At 47.8% G+C, this 25,874-nt stretch overlaps 1 protein-coding gene across 1 annotated transcript in view; it reads right to left on the bottom strand.

Moving 5' to 3' along the window:
* The window catches only part of TENM4 (teneurin transmembrane protein 4), a 1,193,139-nt gene that overhangs the window by 384,868 nt on the left and 782,397 nt on the right, over positions 1-25,874 (bottom strand). The window contains exon 7 of the mRNA XM_085623238.1: positions 10,170-10,382. Within this exon, the coding sequence (XP_085479364.1) occupies positions 10,170-10,382 (213 nt within the window). The remainder of the gene's footprint in view (positions 1-10,169; positions 10,383-25,874) is intronic.

Below are 25,874 nucleotides of genomic sequence, written 5' to 3'. Positions count from 1 at the left end.
CAAAGAGTGAATGTGTGGCTGCATTTGCTCCAGTTATCGAGCTCGTAAAATAAGTGGGGGGACGCCGTCCACCGGCGTGGTACCCCGACTGCAGAGTGGTGTTCAGTCCATTCGAGATGCCAACCCAAGTGTTGTTACGATGTAGGACGTCATTCAGGCAACACAAGGGTTCTTGGGTTGTAGGGCTTCTGGCTAGTGTAGGATCATGACTGACGTTCAATGCCACCGATGGTTGTACATGCAAACACAGTCCCAAGTGCAGACGCCACCCCCAAGGGTGCTTCTGGCGTGGACTAAGACTCTAGCCCTCAGACACTCAGAAATACTGAGCAGTCTCATCACACCCACTTCTGAGATGCCAACCCCACGTCGCCATACATATATAAATGATGTCCTAGGACACCCCGTAACTTGCAGACGACAGCCCGGACTCAACTTACAGTACCGGGCAGTCACTCTGAACCAAGGTCACACGCTGTCACTGCGCTCTGCCGGAGGGCGCGGGCGCTGCCAAAGGTCACCTTCTGCGGCACTGATGGCGGAAGGATGGAGACAGGTCAGAGTGGACCACACTGGACCATAGCTCTCTCGCTGTCGGACTGGAGGAGAAGCCCCGGCGTCAATCAATGAGCGCCGAGACACTGTGTCTAGGCCCGGGTGCAGGTTTCCTTCCAACCTCCTACAGTTCACACAGTGCGCGCGGCCCCGGGGACGCACAGCGCCTAGAGGAGGGAGGGATGGATGGATGTTCAGGCAGCTGCGCGTCTGGGCCGGCGCGTCAATACGACAGAAACGCCATCGGAGACCCCGAGCCAGACCCGTCCTGGGAGCGGCTAATGGGCGCAGGGAGAAGCAACGAAATCGAAGAGGGCCGAGACCCCTTTTAATTGCAATCTCCGGGGGGGTGTCCATCACTGCGCTGTCACCATACGTCTGCCGGCACTGGTCGCCTAAATACAAGCACGTACTAAGAGGCAAGCGTGTGCGACCGCAGCAGCGCCCCCGCGCCCTTTCACCCCCACCCGCCTGCGAGGTATGGAGCGGGAGTTCAAACCGCAACAGACTGCACTTACTCCTGTCTGTGAGGACGAGGCGGGCGCGTAGGAGCAGGCCGCACTTACTGCGGAGGGCGACAGCGGGCATACGAAGGCTGCACTTACACCTGTCTGAGGTGTTAGACGGGCGTGTGTAAACTGCATTTACTCCTGTCTGAGAGGATGAGGCCGACACGCAGCAGCAGGCAGATCTTACACCTGTCTGAGGAGTGAGATGGGCATGCGCAGGCTGCACTTACTCCTGTCTGGGGGAATGAGACTAACATGCACTTACTACTCTTTGAGGGGGTGAGGCAGACGTGCAATTACTCTTTGCTGAGGGGATCAAATGTACCAGGAGTGTACTTACTCCTATCTGAGGGGGTAAAACGGGCGTACACTTACCCTTACTTCTCTCTGAGGGGGGATGAGACGGGCATGCACTTCTCTTCAAGGGGGTGGGGGTTAGGCAGACGTGCACTAACTCCTCTCTGAAGGGGTGAGACGGGCGCGCACTTACTCCTCCTCTGAGGGGATGAGACGGGTGTGCGCTTGATTTACTCCTGGCTTCCAGATTTAGCAGGGCATGCGCAGGTTAGGGGCATATTGTATCCTGGGCATCTTCCCCTCATTTGAATGAATGAATGAATGAATGATTAAACCCCAGAGGGAAGCTGTGCTGACTGCCGATGTTGTGTCTGCAGGGTGATAGTTTAAAAGCTTTTTTTCCCCAAAGGATAAACTGGTACGTGAAATCCTATCCTGGCGAATCCGGTGCCAATGCTGGGTGCCTGCAAGATCGGCGCGCTATACAAACGCACTTCACAAACTCGGAATGCCACAGACGAGGAGTCATCCACGACGTGGCATCCATCTATTTGTTAATGTGAACATTCCACCGTTATAATGGATTTCCGCAACAGCCAATTGAGTCCAAAGGGTGGGCTCGTCAGCGTCCCATGATGGTCACCTGTAAAGGGGCAGTCACCTCCGGAGTACAGCCCCAGCCCACTGGCACCCAGAACGGTGATTCACGTGAAGATGAAACGCACATTCCCGAATTTTTTTCTAGAATGACTATATAACACTGTCAACACAGGCTCTGGAAACCTAGCACTAACGTATAATATACAATCTATATTGAACTCCTGCATATTACATTATCCAGAAAGTATACAGTGGATCAGGCCTGCGCTTGACACCCTGGTTTGTGCTATCCTATATTCCAATATGATCAAAAGAGCTTACACCGCATGTGTGATCCGCTGCATGTGTGGCAATCACTCATGCATGAATACTCAACCTGCAGATCACACACACACTGCGATGCAATGTTCACGGTCTGCAGTACTGCTGTGTAGGAGTCTAGAAACCACGCGCCTCCCATATATGCAACGCTCACAAACTGAAGGACTCTGATGTTCTCAATGGTTTCACCTAAGCCTGGGCGAAGCACTACGCTACGCTCGCGTAGTTTGCGAAGTTCGCGCTACTTCGCACTACGCGAACTGCACGTAGCACAGTGCGAACACGCGTTGCGTAGTGCTGCGGTCATTTTTTGCTTGCTCGCGGTCCTCAACGTCAAGTTGGCGACCGCGAGCAAGCAAAATGACATCCCGGCGAGACTTTTTCCTTGTTCGCGATCAGCAACTTCAAGTTGGCGATCGCGAGCATGGAAAATAAACCTCCCGGCGAGATTCCCAACGCGAGGAGGTCAGGTTTCTCATTGCGAGTGGTCGCGTATGCTCGCGACCGCTCGCGATGAGAAACTACCAGTTCGCGTTGAGAAAGCTGAAGCTCGAGTAAAAATCTACTCGAGCAGCAGAAAACTACAGCTCGCACTGTGCAAGATGCCATTTTCAATGATTGCACAGTGCCGGTTGCTTGTCCGCACTGTGCAATCATTGAAAACGACATCTGGCACAGTGCGAACAAGGTACTACGCAGTTCGCAAAGTGCTACGCGTAGCTCGCGTAGTGCGAACTTCACTTTGCGTAGCTTCGCGAAGTGCTACTTCGCGAACTACGCCCAGGCCTAGTTTCACCGCGCGCCAGTGCCCACTGTCAAATATATTTTTTTAAACTCAAATACACAAATATCACGATATCTCGTGACAAACCTGGACCATCATAACATCACCACAATACACAACATCTTTGCAAAAAGCCTGCAGGAAGGCTCGGTGAGCTGAGCGCTCCCTGCTGACAAATGCGGTGTTCTGAAGATCAAAAGTTCGAATCCGGGAAGGCAGACTCAGCCTTTCAACTTTAAATGTATTGCATTACAGAATAGTGACATCTTTCATTTACAGTGCTTAGAAATGGCACTAGTGCTGCTTGTAGCGCCTTATAAAGAGTAGGCTAGGGCCTCCGACCTCGAATCTGGGGAACTGGGTTCGAGTCTTGGCAATGACGCAGAACATCCTGTGATTCTGGGCAAATCACTTGATCTCCCTGTGCCTAACACAAAATGAATGAGTCCTCATGTAATTTAACTGGTGCTATGTAAAGCGCTCTGATACCCGATTCGGGACAAGTTCGCACTATATAAAACTCTGTAAAAAAGATATATATCTGAACGTAACACAATAACAGGTAACACAGCCAACCAAAAGGCAGCAGCACAAACAGGCAAGAGATGCAGTGTGTGAGTGGACAAGCATGTATACAGGAGATAAGGTTGTGTGATCTTGGGCCTTTAACGATTGTGAGCGCTTAGAATTAGACTAAATGCTTGGTTGCCGTTTGTCCAAAACTGGATATTTACAATATATAATGGGTACCTTCATGCCCACTGAAAGTTTGGTGACTGAGAACCCTGGCGTCAGGCCGTGTGTTTTTGAAACAGTAATGGTCTGTGTTTAAAATGGACAGCATTTCAATAGGTGCGCCAATTTAAACCACTACTGTGGGTACATCCAATAATGCCCAGGTTTAACAAATGAACACAAAAAGAAAAGAAATGTGAGTGAAGGAGATACAAAGAGTTCTTCTCAATTCACCACCAGCACTGCCGTAGTGACCAAAGCTGAGAAGATGGAGGCGTAAGCCGCGGGCAGCTGCAAACACATAAAAACACGCTACTATTGCGTGTCGGATCACAAGGTTATTTTTTTTTATACGTGAAAAATGCATTCTTTCATTTACTTGAAGTGCCAGCTAAGAAGTATGGATTACATGAAATGGAGAGTCATGGTTGATCAATTAAACACACATTTGTCAACGTTACTCATTTAAAAAAGCTCCCCTTTGGAATGAGGTTTGAGGTATTTGATCCTTAAGAAAACATTTTACTGTCAGTTTCCAAAAGTAAGGAATAAAATCCTCCCCTTTCAAAACCTTATCTGCAGCCTTGCACAGAGGCCTTTAATTCTAGTTTTTAGCTTGGCACAGCATGCGGCGGGAAGGGTGCTTGAAAGCAAGGACTGGAGGCGCTGGACAGGGGCCTGCGCACCCCCTCCCCGTGAGGGCATTCTTCTGGGATTGATGTGGGGTCTCCCATAGAGTGTTTTTCTAACGTGCAGGGTTTCTTGGTACAGTATAACAGATGTTTATTACACCTCAAACGTATTCATTTGATCAGCCTCAGGAGGATGAAAGCCCGAGCGGCCCCGCTGTGACAATGGGGTCACACACAGTCCCAGTGTCCGCTGACCCCATCAGCCCCTTAGGCTGGGGAGGCCTCTCCAGATACTTGAATGAATATATATATATATATATATATATATATATATATATATATATATATATATATATATATATATATATATATATATATATATATATATATATATATATATATATAATAATTATAATGATTAAGTCAAGGAGGCCGTGGGCTTGAACTGTATCGGGACCCGAATGCGGCGCAGGAATTTGGGATTTACTCAACCAACGTTTGACTCTGGGGCCCACCATGGGTAACAATATGCTTTTAATGTTGAAGACTTGCAGGACCTACTTAAGGTTTAATTTATGTTTCCTAAGGGACTACTACACCCACAATGCAAGACGCGCACGAAGCGCGGTCCACTCAGGACAGAGCTTGCAATAAAATGATGTTTGTAGGAAACCGCCTGCGAGTTTCATTGTGCATCGACCTTTGAGAAAGCGGTACCAGCCGCGAAACGCGTCAGGTCTGAGAAATGATAACCGAAGAGTATCAACGTGTGGTTATTCCCTTGAAAAGCCGGATGGTGAAATTCCTGTGAGTGCGCTCCTACAAGCTGGGGCATTTTGAGGAATATATATATATATATTTTTTTTTTACTTTATCTCGCTTTGCTCAAGTTGTGATGAAATAAATGGGGTGCCGAGTAGAAAGCTGTGGCGCTTGGCTATACGACCCATCCTTGGGAGGGCCTTGGGGTGAAGAGAGCCTTTTGCATTACCTTTCCCTGGAAAGGGGGGGCATGCCCCGGCCTGTGGGCACACACCTCCCCCCATCTGTCATCCTGCCTCCCAGGGCCTCAGGAGCTAGGCCTCTTCACAGGACTTCAAGCTAATCCCGTGGCTCCTGCCTGTGACAGGTCATTGTTAAACACCCCTTCCCATTTCCACCCCCTCCCCATTGTCATGAAGATGTGACTGCAAGGAAGCCCTCGCCCCTCCCCCTCTCAAAGCTGCCAGCAGCAGCTCTTGGGAGCCATGTAGGCTGTTTTCTGAGGTTTGGAAGAGTTGCCAACATGATACCATGCCTTGAGACATCGGTGTTCATGTCATAAATCAGTGCATTCTGGGACTTGTAGTATTCGGTTACTTCACTAAAAGCAGCTGGTCAAAATGATCTGTTAACAGTGATTTGTGAAACGAGAGCACACGACTGACTTTGGTTGCACATCCTGCGTGGGCCTTTGCCGAGTTTCTGGGGCTTGCAGGTGTGTTCTGCGGGTACTCAAACACACATGGCAAGTACGGATCGCTTGTGACCTTCCGTGTCTAGTGTGTAATGGCCGGGGTGTCCCTGGCGCTCATAAGAGCTCTCTTGATCAGATCGCAGACTCGACAGGTTAACACCGCTGAGAAGGGCACAGGCTAGGGCGAACCACACAAACAGGAGACCTGGACCCAAATCTCTACTTCCCCATCATACTGACCAAACTGTGTGCTCTTGGGCACCTCATCCCCATTTCTCGTGTCAATTATCTGCCAAAGTCAGCATCTCTTAGAAACAGAACACACACACACCAAGCAAAGAAGTGTCACATTTCCATTTATTAAGTGAAGGGGCGATAACTCCCGCCCTCGCATCCTTGCATCTAGCGAGTGAGGAAACTCAGCGACGCGTTTATTCACTCTAGAGACCGGGCGTCGCGGATTTCAATTCTGGCAAAGCCAACTCAGGGTTTCAGTCTCCTGGGGCCGCTGCAACTAGCGCCGCTGAAAGGGGCATATGCAACAGCTTTTACTCACAGCGCCACACAATGATAGGGCTACACAGCATATGCACATGTACAACTCTGGGACAGTGAGCGTCGAACATGCCCCTCACAGGGACGCAAGGCTGGGTCGGCGGGATTAAACGTTTTACATCCTGGGGACAGACAGACAGACACATACACACACACACCTCTAAAGCCGGAGCGCAACCTACTGAGCTGCATACAGCTCCACACGTGTCAATGGGAGAGCATGACGTTTGCAATGTTCAACCATATGTAATTGAGACAGTGAGAAAAGAGCACAAGCCAGAAATGAAATATTTGCAATTTTACTGTGGGCTCAGAGAAATCTGTCAGCGACTAGACAACAACAGGATTCACAAAGCGCTTGCTCTCGCAGCGCTGGCGTCTCCTGGCGCTGTAAAATAACAGGTGTCGCTACTGCGGCCCCCAATCATGAGAATGGCTCCTGGTGACGAATAAACTCGCAGTGGCTCGTTACATTCTGCCTGCTGCACCCTCGGCGGGGTCCCTGGGCCGCCACATTCTACACATGGCTGGCTGGCCCAGCCTGAGGGGCGTGGGGGAGGGGGCAATAAGTAATCCCATCACAGAGTCAAAACAAAAGGAAAGAACCAAAAAGGAAGGGAAACCGTAAGACCATGAAAAGAAAACAGCAGAAAGCTGCCAGCCCCCCTCCCCCTCCCACCCATGCTGGGAAGCAAACGGTACCCACACAAGCCAGGGCCACAATGCTTGGCGCCCTGCCAGACAGAGCCCCTGCGCCCACACTGGCTCTCTGCAGTGACTCCACAGAACAATCTTTCACAGTCCCATCACAAGACAAGAGGCGAGTCACAACGACCGGTGCCCTAAATAAATGCCACCAAGATACCAGCCCGGGACCCTCTGGCGTGGCTGTGCGGACAATGCGACGCTGGCCCATTCTAAAATGTCCCTTTAAAGGCACTGAAATCACTCGGAGGACATCAGAAAAGGTTTGGTTTTTTGCTTTAAAATTTCCAAAAACGATGGTAATTTTCCCATCTTTCCGACTCAAAACGTGCCTGTTAAACAGTGTTGGAGCGAAGCACATTTAAATGAATAAAGCCACAAAACCACAAGAAACAGTAACATATTTTAAAGATATTTCAATTTGCTTCGGCCTGTTCCAAGCAGCACACGCAGTCCCGAAACAGAGTATGCTAATTAATACCAATAATATGAAAGACCTTTAAAGCACAATGTATGTAAAAAGCTGATAAATGCATCGTACACTCGTATTAACATCACTAGTAACCTACGGAAGAAACATGGAAAAAAAAGACATTTGGCCAAAGGCCGTGTGAACGGGCCTGCGCATACATGCCGCCCTTGAAACATTACAATCCAGCCTCATTTGCATGTGCACAGAGGGTCGGTCTGGTTCACACAGCTGCTCTGTGCGAGCCTGTTCATTAACCCATTCATTAATAAGCTTTACAAACACTAGTTGTACACTGGACGCAAACGTTTAGAACAGAATTAACTGAGAGCCATGCAAGCGACACATGCCAACATTTGGAAGCGCTCAAGGCGAGGCTAAGGGGGCGGGGTGTGCGGGGGTCCACTTACTCCATATGCTTGCAAAGTCTAGAAACATAAACATTTTTGACAAATGTCTGCGGATCAACGAACGCTGTTTTTTTTAAATAATCTCATTCGAGTGCTTGCAGTCCCAGATTTATAATGGGAAAGAAACACTTCAAATAGCAAACAAGGCGCAGTTTAAGAACACTATTAGAACAAAAAAGAGAAAAGTCTGTTTCCTAAAACTAGAGCGCTGTATGCTCTGACGTGCTTCACATGCAGAATAAAGCGCTACACAAAATATTAAGTTAAAAGTGATTATTAATGCGTGCACAAAAAAAGAAGGGAACCAGAGGGGCACATGCCATGAGAGCAGGCAGCCAAACATCCCAGCAGTTCACAGAGAGAGGGGAGGATGGCACACATCCCAGACATTTGTAGCGATAGCGCAGGCAGGCACACATCCTAACAGTTCACAGAGACAGGGCAGAGTGGCACGCATCATAGCAGTTTGTAGTGACAAAGCAGCCAGTCACCGAGTCTAGCAGTTAAGAAACAGAGCAGGCAGGCACGTAACCCAGCAGCTCAGAGACAGAACAGGCAGACAGATAACCAAGCATTTCAGAGACAGAACAGGCAGACACGCATCGCAGTAGGTAGCAGAGATGAACAGACAAGTACTTCTCAGAGCAGGCAGGCACATTTCCCAGCATTTCAGCGATAAAGCAGTTAGGCAGACCTCTTAGCAGCTCAGAGATAAAACAGGCAAACACACCTCCCAGTGGGTGGCACAGGTAGAACAGATAGTCACTCATTTCCGCAATTCACCACGGAGATACAGCAGGCAGGTGGAGCAGGCAGGTTCGCACCCATCATTTCACAGAGATAGAACAGACAGGCACGCTCCCAGCAGGTCACAGAACCAAGACAGCTAGGCACAGATTCCCAGCAGTTCACAGCGATAGAGCAGGCAGACACACACCCCAGCAGTTCACAGCGGCAGGGCAGACAGGCAAGCACACACCCCAGCAGCGCACTTAAGTACTTAAACAGTTCACAGAGGTAGTGCAGTCAGGCGCACACCTCCATCAGTGCACAGGGGCACAGCGCGCAGATGCACACCCCCAGCAGTGCACAGAGGTAGAGAAAGCAGGAAGGCACACCCCCAGCAGTGCACATAACTTAAACAGTGAGGCGCACACTTCTAGCAGTGCACAGAGGTAGAAGAGGCAGGCACACTCCCAGCAGTGCACAGGGGTACAGCACGCAGGCGCACACTCCCAGCAGAACACAGGGGTACAGCACACAGGTACCCCCCTCCCCCACAGCAATAGTGCACAGAGGTAGAACAGGCAGGCATACCCCAGCAGTAGTGCACAGAGGTAAAGCACGCAGGCGCACGCTCCCAGCAGTGCACAGGGGTACAGAAGGCAGGCACCCGCAGCAGTGCACAGGGGTACAGAAGGCAAGCACGCACACCGCCAGCAGTACAGAGGTACAGCACGCATGGACCCCCCCCCCCCCCCCCCCCCCCCCACATCCCCCAGAAGTGCACAAACGTAGAGCAGGCGCACCCCCCCCCCCCTATCATTGCACAGAAGTCGAGCAGGCAGGTACAGTACCTGCAGTGCACAGAGGTCCAGCACGCAGGCACACCCCCAGAAGTGCACAGATGTCCAGCACGCAGGCACACCCCCAGAAGTGCACAGAGGTACAGCACACAGGCACACCCCCAGCAGAGCGAAAACGAAACATGCATGCAGGCTCACACCCCAGCAGTGCACAGAGGTGCAACACGCAGAACACCCTCACTCCACACCCCAGCAGAGCTTAGACGAGACATGCATACAGACTCACACCTCAGCAGTCCACAGAGGTACAGCACGCAGGAACACCCCAGCACAGCGGAGACGAGGCATGCATGCAGGCGCACACTCCTAGCAGTGCACAGAGGTAGAGAATGCACCCCCCAGAAGTGCACACTGGCACCCCCAGCAGAGCTTAGACGAGGCATGCATGCAGACTCACACCTCAGCAGTCCACAGAGGTACAGCACGCAGGAACACCCCAGCACAGCGGAGACGAGGCATGCATGCAGGCGCACACCCCTAGCAGTGCACAGAGGCAGAGAATGCACGCTGGCACCTCCCAGCAGAGCGGAGACGAGGCAAGCATGCAGCACTCACCGCCGGCGGGCGCACTGGGCTCTCCGGAGCCGCCTCGGGGCAGGTATGGTTCGGGGCCCAGCTCTCCCTCGGAGTCGGAGCCCCCGGCCGCGCCGTTGCCTAGCAGCGCCCTCTGGCCGCCATTGGCTCCCGCCGGGGCAGAGGGCGAGGAGGGGGACCGCTCGGCCAGGGTGGACGAGGCGGAGGATGCGGAGGAGCCGGGCAGGGGAGGACCTGAGGGAAGAACACAAAACACAGGACACGAGACGTAAAAATGTGCAGGGGGAGGACCACGAGGGGGCGGGGCGGGATCACGAGGGGGCGGGACCTGGGAGACAAGGGCAGCCAGTCATAGGAGGGATGTAAACAATGGTGCACTGCACGTGTGTACACACCGGCGCGGGGAGCGCGCGGAGGAGGCTGCGGTGCAGGCACGGACCCGCCAGAGGAGAGCAGGGCACCGTGCCACGCTGCAGCGACCCCACATACCAGAGGCAGACAGACCATTGAAACTGGGGCACGTGGCCCCGGGGGTCTCTGCCACCAAACTACGCTGTCAGGATTTCCCCTCACTCCCCTGAGACTGTCTCTGTCATTGGCACCCGTGTCTCCAGGGGTAGTCGTGGCAGATGCAGTGGGGGCCTTGAAACCCCCAGTGCAGCTGCAATGTTTACTGCACCTGAACCTCTACCTGTTGATGCAACCATCCGTGCATTTGCTCTTCTGCCCGTTCAAGGGGTCTTTGATCTTTTAACCCATTCGCCCATCTGACTACAAACCCAAAACCCTCGACTGCCCGTCTACGTTCCCACGTATGAATTGGATCACTGTCCGTGAGTCCATCCGCCCTATGCATATCCATTCATCCATCCTTGAGTTTATATCGTCGGACCCATTCACCAATCCAACTAACACTTCACCTACCCACCTATCTATCCATCCTTCAACCCACTCTCACCCGCCTACGGCCATATTGGCCCAGGGAGCTATAAATCCTTCCTCTGTCTATGAATTCGTGAATTAATTGGGTTACACCCCAGACACGTTTCATTTGAGCCAAGTCATTGTGGTAAATGCACTCTAAAGGTCTCTGCCATTCTGTTTGGGTACCAGCTCCCCCTAGTGACACTTCGATGCTCCCACAATAATGGACAGGATTGGGCAGGGTGGTGATGAGACACGTGCAGTGCACCATCAAAGCATAGAACACGTACAGACAGACACAGAACAGGTTCAACTGAACGACAATACATCCAACAATGATGGAAACAACATTTGCAGTGCAAGGAACATCCCGTCCAGGTTCGATCGCGATATCCCAGCCTCCCCCTCCCCCCACCTCGATCGAAGGTGAGCACCCACAGGGTGACTTCAGGTCAGCATCAATGATGTAAGCTTCACGAGCCCAGGTCACTTCGGGGCCTTCTCTAGGGGTTCTGCTGCCCCAGGCCAGGTACATTATTTGCACCCTGCCACCTTCGCAGATGAAACATTCACTGGGCCCACGAGTGACACTACCAAACAAGGGGTGTCTTGACTCTATTTAGAAATGTCAACCTGGTTATGTTAACCTGTTAACCATACAGAGCTGCCATGCTGTAACAACTCTGATCTGCAATCCATACATATATAGCGCCTTCTACCACTAAAATGGAACCCCGGCGCTTTCTTGAACTCTTCGCGCCTTTCATGTGATTTTGGAATATCTAGGAGTCGCTTGTGTGTGGTTATCTGGTTGTGAGCGGTAAGTAGAAATCTGTTTGGTGAAAGCCTAGTTTTCTTTTGGTTTATGTTGATTAAAAATACAATAAACCCACATAAAGATCTTAGCAGTGTGGTTTTTGTGTGGATGGGTGTTCCAAGGGACCTTGCTGTTTGAGTCGAGCCTTCCAGACAGTGCAAATATCTGGTCCCAAAAGACATGTTGACTTGCCAAGAACACAGAGGGGCTTGCCACCCATTGCGTGACTTTACTGGTACTCTCATTTGCCTACGTCGTATTCAATGGTTTGCCTTGTCCATCTTGTGTCTGTCCTTCCCCTGAAACATTCTCAATTTCCTATATCCTTCCACTGCTCAGTTTTAGGGAACTACTTTTTGCATTACTTTTTCATCCATGTGCTTCTTTCCCGCCTTGCTTTCTTGCCTGTAGTGCACGCTTCATGCATGTTGCTCTCTCACCAGTTTGCTTTTCTCTGTGCCCTCTGTGTTGCTTCCCCGCCCCGTGCCCCGTGCTGCTTACGCTTCCTCAGCCTCCTGTGTTGATTTCCACCTGTTGCGATGCTTTTGAACCCTTGTTGCTGCCCCACACACTTTAAAAACAAATTAAAAACACCTTTACACATTTTTTTTCTTTTTATTTACAGGTCCAACTATGTTTGGGGAACTGAAAATAAAAAGGAGCTCCCTCATCATTTTGTAGGTGCGCACATGCGTGGGCGTGCGCCTACATAATAATGCAGGAGGCCATATCACAGGACTTCTTTTAATCTTTTTTGGCAATGCTGCACAGTATCACTAAAAACATTGATGAAACCAATAGGTCCCAAAGGCAAGGCCTTTTGGCTTTGGCAATCCTTGTTTTTATTTTGGTGTGGGCTCTGCAGTACTAGGACACCTCAAAGTTTAGCTACTAAAGCACTATCATGATCTCTCACAAATATGGGGTGTTCGATATAGCGCCAAAGACCTATGACACCCCTTTGTTACAGACCATATAGCTCCAAGAGGCTAGCACACCCCAATACAGTGAGGTATCCATTTCTCTGCAGCTCTGGCGGACACATTGCATAAAAATGCAGCTCTAAAGGGCAATGTGACACAAAGGGTGTGAACAACACCACACCCTAACAGTATAGACAACCCAGCTCTACAGGCCTATGACAACCCAGTTTCAGTGTTAGGACAAAGACATCCAATTGTGTAAAAATACAGCTATATAACACAATGGCACTAGTGTCTTTACTCTACAATAGCACTGACAGCACTGCTCCACAGGTCTTTAATGCCCCAAATAGTGTAGATACTACAGCTCTAAAAGGTTATAATACCCTACAGTAGAACGAGTTCAGCCTTACAGGAAAATGACACCCATATTGTTAAAAATTCAGCTATTGCTGCAGTAATATGAACAATACAGCTCTACAGATCTTTGGCACCTCAACAGTATTGACAGTGCAGATCTACAGAGCTGCAGCACCCCAATACTGTACAATAGTGAACACAATACAGCTCCATAAGGCTATAACACCTCAGCAGTATTGGCAGTGCAGCCCCACAGGGCCATGGTGCCCTAATAATATATACAATACATCTCCATAAGGTTATAACACCTCAGCAATATTGGCAGTGCAGCTCCACAGGGCCATGATTCCCTAATAATATATACAATACAGCTCCATAAGGCTATAACACCTCAGCAGTATTGGCAGTGCAGCTCCACAGAGCCATGATTCCCTAATAATATATACAATACAGCTCCATAAGGCTATAACACCTCAGCAGTATTGGCAGTGCAGCTCCACAGGGCCATGATTCCCTAATAATATATACAATGCAGCTCCATAAGGCTATAACACCTCAGCAGTCTTGGCAGTGCAGCTCCACAGGGCCATGATTCCCTAATAATATATACAATACAGCTCCATAAGGCTATAACACCTCAGCAGTATTGGCAGTGCAGCTCCACAGAGCCATGATGCCCTAATATATACAATACAGCTCCATAAGGCTATAACACCTCATCAGTATTGGCAGTGCAGCTCCACAGAGCCATGATGCCCTAATAATATATACAATACAGCTCCATAAGGCTATAACACCTCAGCAGTATCGGCAGTGCAGCTCCACAGGGCCATGATGCCCTAATAATATATACAATACAGCTCCATAACGCTATAACACCTCAGCAGTATTGGCAGTGCAGCTCCACAGGGCCATGATGCCCTAATAATATATACAATACAGCTCCATAAGGCTATAACACCTTAGCAGTATTGGCAGTGCAGCTCCACAGAGCCATGATTCCCTAATAATATATACAATACAGCTCCATAAGGCTATAACACCTCAGCAGTATTGGCAGTGCAGCTCCACAGGGCCATGATTCCCTAATAATATATACAATACAGCTCCATAAGGCTATAACACCTCAGCAGTCTTGGCAGTGCAGCTCCACAGAGCCATGATGCCCTAATATATACAATACAGCTCCATAAGGCTATAACACCTCATCAGTATTGGCAGTGCAGCTCCACAGAGCCATGATGCCCTAATAATATATACAATACAGCTCCATAAGGCTATAACACCTCAGCAGTATCGGCAGTGCAGCTCCACAGGGCCATGATGCCCTAATAATATATACAATACAGCTCCATAACGCTATAACACCTCAGCAGTATTGGCAGTGCAGCTCCACAGGGCCCTGATGCCCTAATAATATATACAATACAGCTCCATAAGGCTATAACACCTCAGCAGTATTGGCAGTGCAGCTCCACAGAGCCATGATGCCCTAATATATACAATACAGCTCCATAAGGCTATAACACCTCATCAGTATTGGCAGTGCAGCTCCACAGAGCCATGATGTCCTAATAATATATACAATACAGCTCCATAAGGCTATAACACCTCAGCAGTATTGGCAGTGCAGCTCCAAAGGGCCATGATTCCCTAATAATATATACAATACAGCTCAACAAGGCTATAACACCCTAACAGTATTGGCAGTGCAGCTCCACAGAGCCATGATGCCCTAATAATATATACAATACAGCTCAACAAGGCTATAACACTCTAACAGTATTGGCAGTGCAGCTCCACGGAGCCGCAATGGCACAATACTGCACAGGTGTACACAATACAGCTCTATAGGGCTATAACAGCCCACAGTAAAAACAGTTCAGCGTTACAGGACAATTACACAATGATATAGCGCTGTAAGTACAGACATTCCTTTAGGCGCTAGGACACTCACAGTGTGGACACTTGTTCTCCACAGAGCTATGACACCCTGGACTGCTGCAGACGGCAGATCTGCCCCATCACAGCGGTAGTGTAAGAGTACCTGTCCACAGGGCTGCACCCCTGGCCGCGTGGATACCCATGACAGCTTCATAATACCCAAGTACCTCTAAGATCTTCTAGACTCATCGGAATGCTGCGTTCTTTCTGTTTTGAAGCGCTCCTAATTTTTAGCAGATGAGGGCACTGAGACTCTGGAATATTAAATGTTATGTCCAAGGTCACACGGTTTTGGTCAAGGACACAGGTGAGAGTAAAAAAAATATGTCTGGTTCCAAATTTGGCACTTCATGTCTAGCGCCCAACGTTTTAGCGAGTAAGATAGTGCCACACAGTAACTAGGGACACTTTCACCCCGTGCTCCTGCACAAGCGCCTCGATGGCGCTGCACGCTTCTAAACGGTGTTTACAACTCTTTCCACCTCTCATCGACCCCTGTTTGGCCTCTTTCCTTCACCTTCCGGTAAGAAAGGGCAGCGGGATGAGCGCCAGCTGCGAGGCTCAGCGCTTTAACCGACAGGTTAGATAGAGGATGACAAGTGTGCTTTTCATCTTTCTGGTGTCGATAAAATAAATAGCGTCCGGTAAGCTGATGGCAACACTTATTTACAGAACCCCAACGCAGCACGATTAGTGACCACCTGACAGGCTTCTGAACTAAGAGGCCTTAATCCCAGTCCTGGCATGGACACTTGGCCACACTGTGTGATCTTGATCATATTGCCCCCCCCCCCCCCGCATCCATTCAACATATCTGCGAAATAATGCAGCCCCCCCCCCCAAAAAAAAAAAACTAAATACGGATACAGGCCCTTTATAATTGTTTCAAATTTGTATCACCATAATTATTACAAATAAAGGGGGCCTCTAGCCGATTTTCTAGAAAACGAGTGCCTTTCTTCCTGTGAGAACCAGAGGCGTGGGTTTCAATGGTACAGCAGCAGCAGTGGCACCGGGTCCCAGGGGTCTGAGGGGACCCTATTATGGCTGTATTCAGTGCCTGACCAAGGGACTGCAGAGGGAGGAGGGGGGGGGGGGGTTAACTGCACTACGACTCTGCAATCTTTGCTGCGCCACTGGCGGGAGACACCTTTGTTGAATCTGTGCTGGGGGGAGGGGCGAAGGGCTGCTGTCAGCAGGCGCCGTGTTTGACTTGGGGCCTGCAGGGTTGGTGGGTCACAGGGTGGAGCGCCGAGGTGACAGAGGCTATCAGAGAATGAGGGATGCGACTCCAAACCTGGGACTGCAAACACCGACAGTGGGCGCCCTGCCTGCCCATAAATCAGGCCCCGACAGGGGTGGGGGCGGCAGGTGCGGAGCCCCAGGCAATGATCAATGGCCCGGCTAATGGCTGCACTGCAAACACCTTAAGCAAAGCATGCAGGGGGAGGGGGGAGGGAGGCTAACCCCATAAACAGGCATCAGTAAAGAAGTGGGGTGCCCCACTGGAGATCAGAGGGGGGCCCTCCTGCGGAGCTGTCAAGAGCACGCGGAGAAGACGAGTGGAAAATGTACCCACAAGCTGTATCCAGGTCAAAGTGCCTAAAAAACGTTTAGGAGCTGTGATCCGCAAAGAGAGCGGGTCAGAGAAAAGATGGAAATATTCTGCAACTACTTTTTGTGGGCTTTCGCCGACAGGTGACTGCTTATAAAATAGGATGCAAACGCCTTTATTAAAAAAAAAAAAAAAGAAAGTAACCTAATCTGTGTGAAAATGCGTTGTTCTAGTAAGAAAACTGAACTCAGGTGTTTGTGAATGTTACCCGAGGGTCACTGGTATGAAACCGCATTGGTGTGGGCTAGTGACGTGTACTCACAGTGCTAGTTTAAAATGTATTACAAACCCTATAATATAGACTGCCACGGTTGAAAACATGTATTAAACAGTGTAAGAGAGGAGGCTGCAAAATGTGCAAAAACATTCGTATGTAAGTGCTTAGAGTGCTTCTAAAAGTCCCATATTCGCAATATGCAAATAGACTACCTAATGCAAACCATTTTTTTGCAGGTTTCCATTTAAAGAACACCTTGCAGCACTCACACGGACGTTACAAGGCCTCTTAGAAGGAATAACCTTTTGTCAAATGAATTGATAAAATATAGCCTACCTTAGCCCTCAGGCAGCCTTTAGAGTAACTGGTTGCACATGATTACATTTCCTCTAGATAGCAGGTATCCTAGAAAGAAGGCTTGGTTCTCTATAAGCTATCTGAGAGGCTCCATGAATTATGCGGTAGGGGAAGGCTATATTAAGCGGCATAATGCGGCACATTTTGTGATAGTATTACTTCATTATTTTTTAATGTCATGCTAACACTGCCTGGGCATAGGTTGCACCTAATGCTTAATTTGTAAAAAAAAAATTAAGTGCCAGGGCTCTCGTCGGGACGCTACTGCAGCTTGCACCACCTCTGCCATGCAGCCAATGCTAGTAATAACACCACTACTAACCATCACACTCCTACAAGTGTGACAGTTCAGACCAGTGCTGGCCTCTAAAGCTATAAGAATGGCTTGGGCAGCAGGTAATAGTCATTTTTAATGTATATTGAATTAATATTTACCTGTTGTTGTGGTCATCTCTAAATTATAGTTAGAAAGCGCCACCTTGTGGCAGACTGTCACAAGTGCCGGTGTTCACAAGTGCTGGTGCAGATCACCGGAAACCACCGTCTCAAATTAGGCACTGGTCGCTGCATTATTAGTATTTTTTTAACTGTTTGAGCTAGAAACACAATTTTTTATTAACATCTGCAGATTATGCAGCAGATAATGGATTGTGTGGCAAATTGAGACAAATTCATAATTATGCGAAAAAAACGCCAGAGGTGCACAAATGCATAACTCCAGTGGGCCTGGCTATTTGTCTCTTTTCACCCTTCATACTAAAGGGGGCCTTCCCTCCCATTAAACGTGGGGCCACTCAAGGTCTGCATTAACCATGCAGCATTGGTTGTTCTTTTAACAAAAATTATTCCCAATAGCTCTCGTCCACTTTGACCTCTGGATTGAAGTGAGGTTTGTTATATTTTCAGTTTTAGTACTCAGAGTTATAATCCTGGTTTCACTACTTCACCAAGACAAAATACCCAGAAAATATACACTATACAGGCACAGAGCTCTTAAAAGTAAAATATTATAAAGCTAAAATTAACGTACTTATCTTGACTGCAAGCAGCAAGAAAAGAGGGCTGTTCACCTTCAAGTGGGACTTTATAGATGGTTACCCTTCATCATTGGTTACTGTATTTACGACTCTTTGTGCTCCCATTGGCCAGCTTTCGCCTTGCCATTTGGGATTTGTAGTTTATAATTTATCTTGACTGCTGCTATTAAATCTTAAGCAAGTTAAAAAAACCATAATAGGAGCCTCTGGTCTTGACATAATATTGCTCTGTGAAAAAGTTACCCTGAATCACTTACTGTGGCTAATGTTAAACCTCCTGTTGTTAATGTTATCCCCTTCAGTGCCACGCCCTTTCCCCGCCCTGTGCCGGCCGTTGCATTAGCGGGCGGGGTTCATGACGAGATAGTCTCGTCATGGGCACAGCGCAACCGCGCTCCATGACGAGACCATCTCGTCATGGGCACTGAAGCGGTTAAACCTCCTGTTTTAAAGTCTACAGAGCTCTTTATCGTAGCTTTTATATAATGATTCATACCCCTGATGAGACGGCAAAGCACCTTGACTTGCATCCAGGGCTGGACTGGGAACCAAAACGTGCCCTGGCAAAGTGCTTGGCCAGCCCCCGGGGAGTGGGGGTGCGACCGAGCTGTTTGCTACGGCAGTTTCGGCCGATTTCGTTACAGCGGCCGATATTGCAGCTATGCTACAAAAACGGCCCTGTAACAAACTCGGCTCACAGGTACCCAAAACCGTCCCCCAACCCTGGTGGCCTACCAGGGAAATGCCCGGTGCCCGCTACGGCCAGTCCGGTCCTGCTTGCATCACTTTCCTAGACGCCAATTCTAAGTGCACACTTGAAAGGCTGTAGGTTGTAGTTGGGCTGATATTGAATGTGTTGGAAGAGATGCGTGAAGTCTGACAATTCACTAGTCATTGTGCGGCAAACTGGATGCTGTGCACCAGCATGAGGATTTAGAGAGACTTCGAGGACAGAAGTGTCCGGCATTGAGTGGTCTGTATCAGACACTGGAACCAATACTTGGAGGTGTGTCGGGGAACTCACTCACTACACCCACCAGAATGGCCAAGGATCGAAGAATTTAGACTCATTTGATTTACAGAACAGAGACATTTTAAGGCATGGGCAGAGTGGGCAATGGCCCAGGGCCCCCACCTTCCAGGGTCCCCTCGGGAAGAGACAACTTTCTCCTTATCTAGCTCACCTCAGTCTATTTCCGTATTTCAGCTTCTTTGCTCTCTGCCCACCTCTACCTCAGAGTCTCTCTCCCTTTTCTCCAGTGGCATCTTAAGGACTTTTGTGGGCCCTGGAAAACCACATTTGAATTGTTTTTCTGTTAAACTAATTTCTGAAAGTTTGTTTGGCATCATGTGGGCTTCAATTAGCAGAAAATGGGCAGTAAAAGTACGAACAGAGGACTCCAAACTGTGTCTTGCCCAGGGCCACAGCATTTTTTATGGCAACACAGTCACAGAGTGCAAGCAAAATACATCTTAACTAAAAATACTAACCTACAATTTCTTACAAGCCACGTGCATCTTCAGGCCAAGCTGAGCTAAATTCTGGTAGCGCCTAGAGTCAAGGAGCCCAGACTTGGAGCCTCTGCTGTGCTGGTTGGAGGCGTTTGCGTACTGAACACTCTATCCGTGTCAGTCAGGAAGCCCCCAAACCGGAAATGCAGTACCCCATTCCACTACCGATTAATTCTATGTTTTAAGATGCTCCTGGTCAGACTGCACAGCAGCACATGACAATGTCATTGGTTGAATGCAAGCTTAAATCACTCACTCGTTTGGACTTACCATCACGCCTTTTACCCCTCAACAATAGGCCAACATGTGGCGAAGCCGGCAGGATGGCTCAGTGAGTTATAATGATCACTGCTGACATATGCTGGTCACCTTCGATATGCAACCATATCCAACATTTGTGCACAGCACCCATCACAGGTTCGTTTTAACTCGGTTCGGGTTAGACATTTGCCATCCTCTGGTAAGTTTTCCCAGCATATATGACCGGTCCGAAACCCTAATTAAATATCCCTGTGATAACCTCTCCAACCAGAGCACCGTGCATATTGCCTTTTTTGGTATATTTTATAAGGATCAGAGTAAGTCAATCAGTCAAGAAAACTTTATTTCGGCAATTATTGCCATAAAAGCACAATAAAATAGATTTAAAAATACAGCATCATCATATAGCTAGACTATTAAAAATTAAAAAGAAAAAAAAAATATCATTTTAAAATCAAGGTAGCAAAATCAATTAAAATGGCACCGTCCAAATCTCAGCCCTAACTTTTCACTAGACATCTGCATTTACACCACAAAGCAAAAAGAAATTTGGATATAGCAGCAACAAGAACCGGATGTGTATCATATTTTAATAGACTAAAAACCTCTCTAAAATTTCTAATTCCCAAATTCCTACAGAGCTGGAAAACCCATTTAGATCTGGCGACCTTATATGCGGGACAAAAAAAGATCACATGGGTCTCAGTCTCATCTGTCTCGTTACACCCAGGACATAATAGTTTGTTGGCCCCCGCCCAGTTGTTAGTAAATGCATAGAGAGGGAGCGTCCCGTGTCGGAATTGGAGAAAAAGTTTCTTGGCTAAAAAGGGTTGAATGAGATCAAGAGCTGGCTCCAATTTATAGTCCATTTTAACATCTAGAAACCTAGAGGTTAAACTAGATGTCCCTAACACCCTACTGGTACACATCAGTCGGAATTCTTTTAAAGCGGAGGTTAGTGACTGTTTAGAGCTGTCAAGACAAGATTCCTCGGGAGAAGACCACAAATCACTCCTCCCAATTTGACGAAAGGTATCCCGAGTAACAGTTTATTAGTACCCATCCTGAGAGAATTAAAATTTGCATAATGTCACCCGGCTTATATATTTCAGTGAACCTTTTCCACTTTTACTATTGGATGTATGACGTTACAATGCATGCTGTTACAACGCATGCTGTTACAACGAAAGTTTTACAACGCGAGTGCATTGACAACGCAGGACATTACAACGCAAGTCTTTACATCGACTTGCACTAGATGGCGTGCTAACATTAAAAAAGTGTCATTTACTATTCCAACTCCAGTCCACGTAACAGTAGGGAAGGTGTTGGGATAGTAAACTACACTATTTTTAATGTTAGCACGCCATCTAGTGCAAGTCGATGTAAAGACTTGCGTTGTAACGTCCTGCGTTGTCAATGCACTCGCGTTGTAACAGTTTTGTTGTAATGGTAGTGCGTTGTAAAAGTTGTGTTGTAAAGGTTGTTCCCCTTTACTATTTGTTGTACTATCTCATGTTACCTATGGGCAGTTATTCGGTTTAGGGAATCCTCGTTTCCCCATATCGCTCCTTATATTTCCGAATGATTATTATATTCAGTGTACCACTTGCACTAGTAGACCATAACGTAATTACTGATAGTTTAATATTTCTTAACATATTTATGTGTTTGATTTTAACCTGCTAATTGACTTTGTATCATGCTTTTGAATGCCTTTATGATTTTTGCACAAAATTGAATAAAACTTATTTTGACTTTGACTCCCTGAGTTAAATGGTCACTGCTGACATATAAGGTGACCTGTCAATAATGATGCCAAGCTTAGCCTTCCATACATCTGAGGTAAGAAAATGGAATCCCTCTGAAGTGAGTAATCGCAGCTTCTGTTTTTACAGTGCTTAGAAACGATAGAAATGTGGCATGGAGCAGATTATTTTCAGAGCATTTTTTAGCACAACTTAGAGGGTTTTTTCACTCCGCCCCAGAGAAACCTCTTCTGTTTGTGCAAACCATCAGTTTTAGATGTCAGTATGGCTGGAAGCTGCAGGTTGGAGTGATATGTGGCATACGCACAATATCTTAAATAAAGTCGAAACACATCTGCGCCTGCGTGCATCCCGTGTCCATGAGGGACATGACTGTCCCCTTTGGGTTCGAGCCTAGACTGATTTGCAAATAGATGGTCCCAGTCTATAATGGCATGACAAGCAAAAAACAGTTGAATGGAATGCAGGGAGAGTAATGGCGGATGGCGCGGTTCTATTCAAGCCAGGCCCAGAATCTTAAGCAAAGTGCAGTATATAAGAATCAAATGTTGGTTTTATGAGTGGCTGAAGATCAGGGCTGGACAAGGTGCTGGTTGGACATGAAAGGGATGGGAAAATACTCAGAAAGTAAGTATGGAGAGATTTCAGAAAGTCAGACTTCTTAAGCAGTCTGAACTCTTTAGGGCACTGGATGATCACTTACCTTATAAGTGCCAGTTAACCAAAGCGGAATTAGGCTAAAGGTTAGCCAATCATAGAAGAATTGGGTTACGGCGAACCAAATCAGAGGGACTGGGCTACAGCAAGCCAATCAGAGAGGGACTGGACTATAATTATAGGGGGATTTAAGCAATGTGCCATTAAATTGGGTAGATTTGGTTGGGATGCAGAAAGAAGAAGGAGGGGAACTGGCAGCATTACTTGTATTTGAAGGTTAGGGGGCAATTTGTGGGTTTGGTTACAAGGACCCTCTAGATTGAACCAAGCGGTTCAGGGCAGTACAACAGGGGATTTCATGAGAGAAGGACTCCTACGAAGGAATATTTACAAGATAGTGAGTCGACGGTAAGATGGAGTTGGGTATAAACACGTTCTTGCAAATTGTCAGTTGAGGGAGTGAACATGGGGAGGGGCAGTGAAGGGCTGAGGTGGCAACATATGTTTTGGGGTTGTGTTTCCCTTACAGAAAAAGGGTAGGGTGAAAAAATAAGGCGAAGTAGTGAAAGGTGGTGGCAGGTTGTGGGGGGGAATTTATAGGGAGACCTCGATGTATAGAAGATTTTGAATATGTAGAAGATAGTGTATTATGCAAGGTGGGGAATATTGGGGGTCTTGTCAGGTGCCTTGGCTAGAATTCAGCAAATGTTAACTGGGGGGGTCAGAGCAGCTCCAGGAAGGTTGGGATGGGTCTGTAAATTTCCTTGTGCATCCGCGATGCTGGAAGACCACCTTATAAAGTGTTGATAGGAATTGACTGTTAGTTCTGGCGGCTTCAGAAAGCAACTGTTGGCCTGGTTGCAAGTGCAGGCTGCCTGAAGGCCCTTTTAACCAGAAGAGATCTGTGGCAGTCATATATTTGAATCAGTGTGACCAGGATAGCCAGGGCGCCGGTATTGTTATGGGTATTGGAAGATTCAGAGAAGGAGACGGGGACCATTAAGTCCAGGCAAGGACATCTTAGGGAAATTGGGGGCCCTGGGCTGAACGTGTATAGGGGTCTCCTGTTCTTAACAGCTTTGAATTTATGATCTGATTTCAGCTCTTTCATGTCCTCCCCCTGGCCAGGTTACTGACAGTTGACATGCGCACTTATCCAAATTCTAAATGTGTTTGCATCTAAGATTCAGAAATAGTGACATGTTTTAAATATTGTAACATAGCAGCAGCTCCCGAATATTACTGAAAATAATCTCTGTGGCCCCTCCCATTTCTAATGTCAGGTCCTGTTTTGATCCAAAAGAAACTTTTTTTTATGCATGCTGCATGAAACATAAGCACAAAATATCTCTGCAAAAGGCCTATAATAGACTCTCACACATCACTCACATTAAAAATAAATTAAAGGAAAACGGTATTTGAAAGAACCTGTTTAAGAATTATTCATGGTCATCAGGGCAAGACTCTGCAGAACAGAGCTGGCTCTATCAGGGGGCCCTGGGCCGGAGCCCCATTTGCCCATGATTTGAAACGTCTCTGGGTCCAGGATGGTGAAAGCATTTTCCCTGTGTCGCCAGCGTTGATCCCTCTGCAGTCAGCGTAGCTTGGTGGTTGTGAGGCAATTGGAAGACGGTAGGTCAAGGAAGAAAAATCGGTAGGTACAGGGTAGTCCATGTGAAGTTTTGGGTAATCCATGTCCGAGGAGGACTATATAGATATAGGATGTGGAATAAGAACAGAAGATCCAAGATCCAGGAAGTGGAGTGAAGACAGTGGGGCCAGCATATTCAAAGAGGAGTGATAGTCTAGGATACGGTATGAAGACCAGCAGCAAAACGGGTGGAAAGAAAACAGCCAGATCCAGGTGACTGAATGAGGACCAGCAGGTCCAACGCGTGGAATGAGGACCAGCAGGCCCCGCACACAGAATGAGGTCTGATAGGTCCCTGATGTGGATTGAGGGCCAGTATGTCCCAATAATACGTGGAATGAGAACCGAGACCTCCAGGACGTGGATTGAGGCCCGCTAGCTTCAGCATGGGAAATGATGATCACTAGGTCCAGTATACGGAATAATGACTGATCCAGAATGTGGAATGAGGACTGATAGCTCCATGGTGTGGAATGAGGGCCAGTATGTCACAATAATACGTGGAATGAGAACCAATAGATCCGGGATGCGGATGAGGACCAGTAGCTTCAGCATGGGAAATGATGGTCACTAGGACCAGTATACGGAATAACGACTGATCCAGAATGTGGAATGAGGACTGATAGCTCCATGGTGTGGAATGAGGGCCAGTATGTCATAATAGTACGTGGAATGAGAACCGAGACCTCCAGGACGTGGATTGAGGACCGCTAGCTTCAGCATGGGAAATGGTCACTAGGCCCAGTATACGGAATAACGACTGATCCAGAATGTGGAATGAGGACTGATACCTACAGAATGTGGAGTGAGGACCGCTCGGCCTAGTATGTGGAATGACCGCTGATAGATCAAGATGTAGAATGAGGACCGTTGCACATGGAAGTAAGATAGGTAGGATGAGAAAAGCTGGTCGGATGCTTTGGCAGGTGGGTAACAGGAGGGGCTTTAGGTAAGGCCACAGGACCCATAAGGGGTTTTCGAGAAGAATGCACAAAGGGGGCTGTAAGGCCAGGAGGGCAGCTCTTTAGGGAAATGATGGGATGAGGAATGTTTGTGCAGCAGTTTGATTTTAGGGTAGGTCTGATACTATTGTGCTGGGCGGTGACAGAGTGAGAGCAGTAAGGAGGAAAAGAAAGTAAGATAAAGAGTTGTGAAGGAGGAGAGAAGGAACGTGACTCACTGAGGTTACGTGAGAGAAAGTAAGGAAAAGGAAGGACAAAGTAGGTGTGGCAAATTAAAGAAAAAACAATGGGGTGCAGCAGGAGCCAGATGAAAACAGAATATTCGAGAAAAACAGGGAGTAAGAAGAGAGTAGAGAAAATATGGAGAGGGAGATAAAAAAAAATGAAGAAGAAAGAAAGATTAAAAAGAGGTGGTTACATGAAAAATATGGAGAAAATGGTGAAAAAGAGATAAATTGCAAAAGGTGGTAGGAGGAAAAGAAAGATGCAGGTGAAAGGTAAAGAAATGGGTAAAGAATGGGAAAGGAGACCATGCCTGTCTCAGAGAGAAACAGAGTATAAGAGAGGGGAGGACGGAAGGAGATAATGAAATAGAAAAAAAAGGAATTGTGATGAGAGAGTGGCAGTGAAATGGAGAGAAAAGAGTAAGGAAGAAAACAACAGCGTGCGAGCAAATTGGGCGAGGAGGAAAAAAGTGGTCAAAGGTGAGGGGAGAGACAT

This window comes from Triturus cristatus, chromosome 8, assembly GCF_964204655.1.
Source record: "Triturus cristatus chromosome 8, aTriCri1.1, whole genome shotgun sequence".
NCBI lineage: Eukaryota > Metazoa > Chordata > Amphibia > Caudata > Salamandridae > Triturus > Triturus cristatus.
The sequence above is the reverse complement of the archived record's forward strand: the minus strand, read 5'-3'. Positions and strand labels throughout refer to the sequence as shown.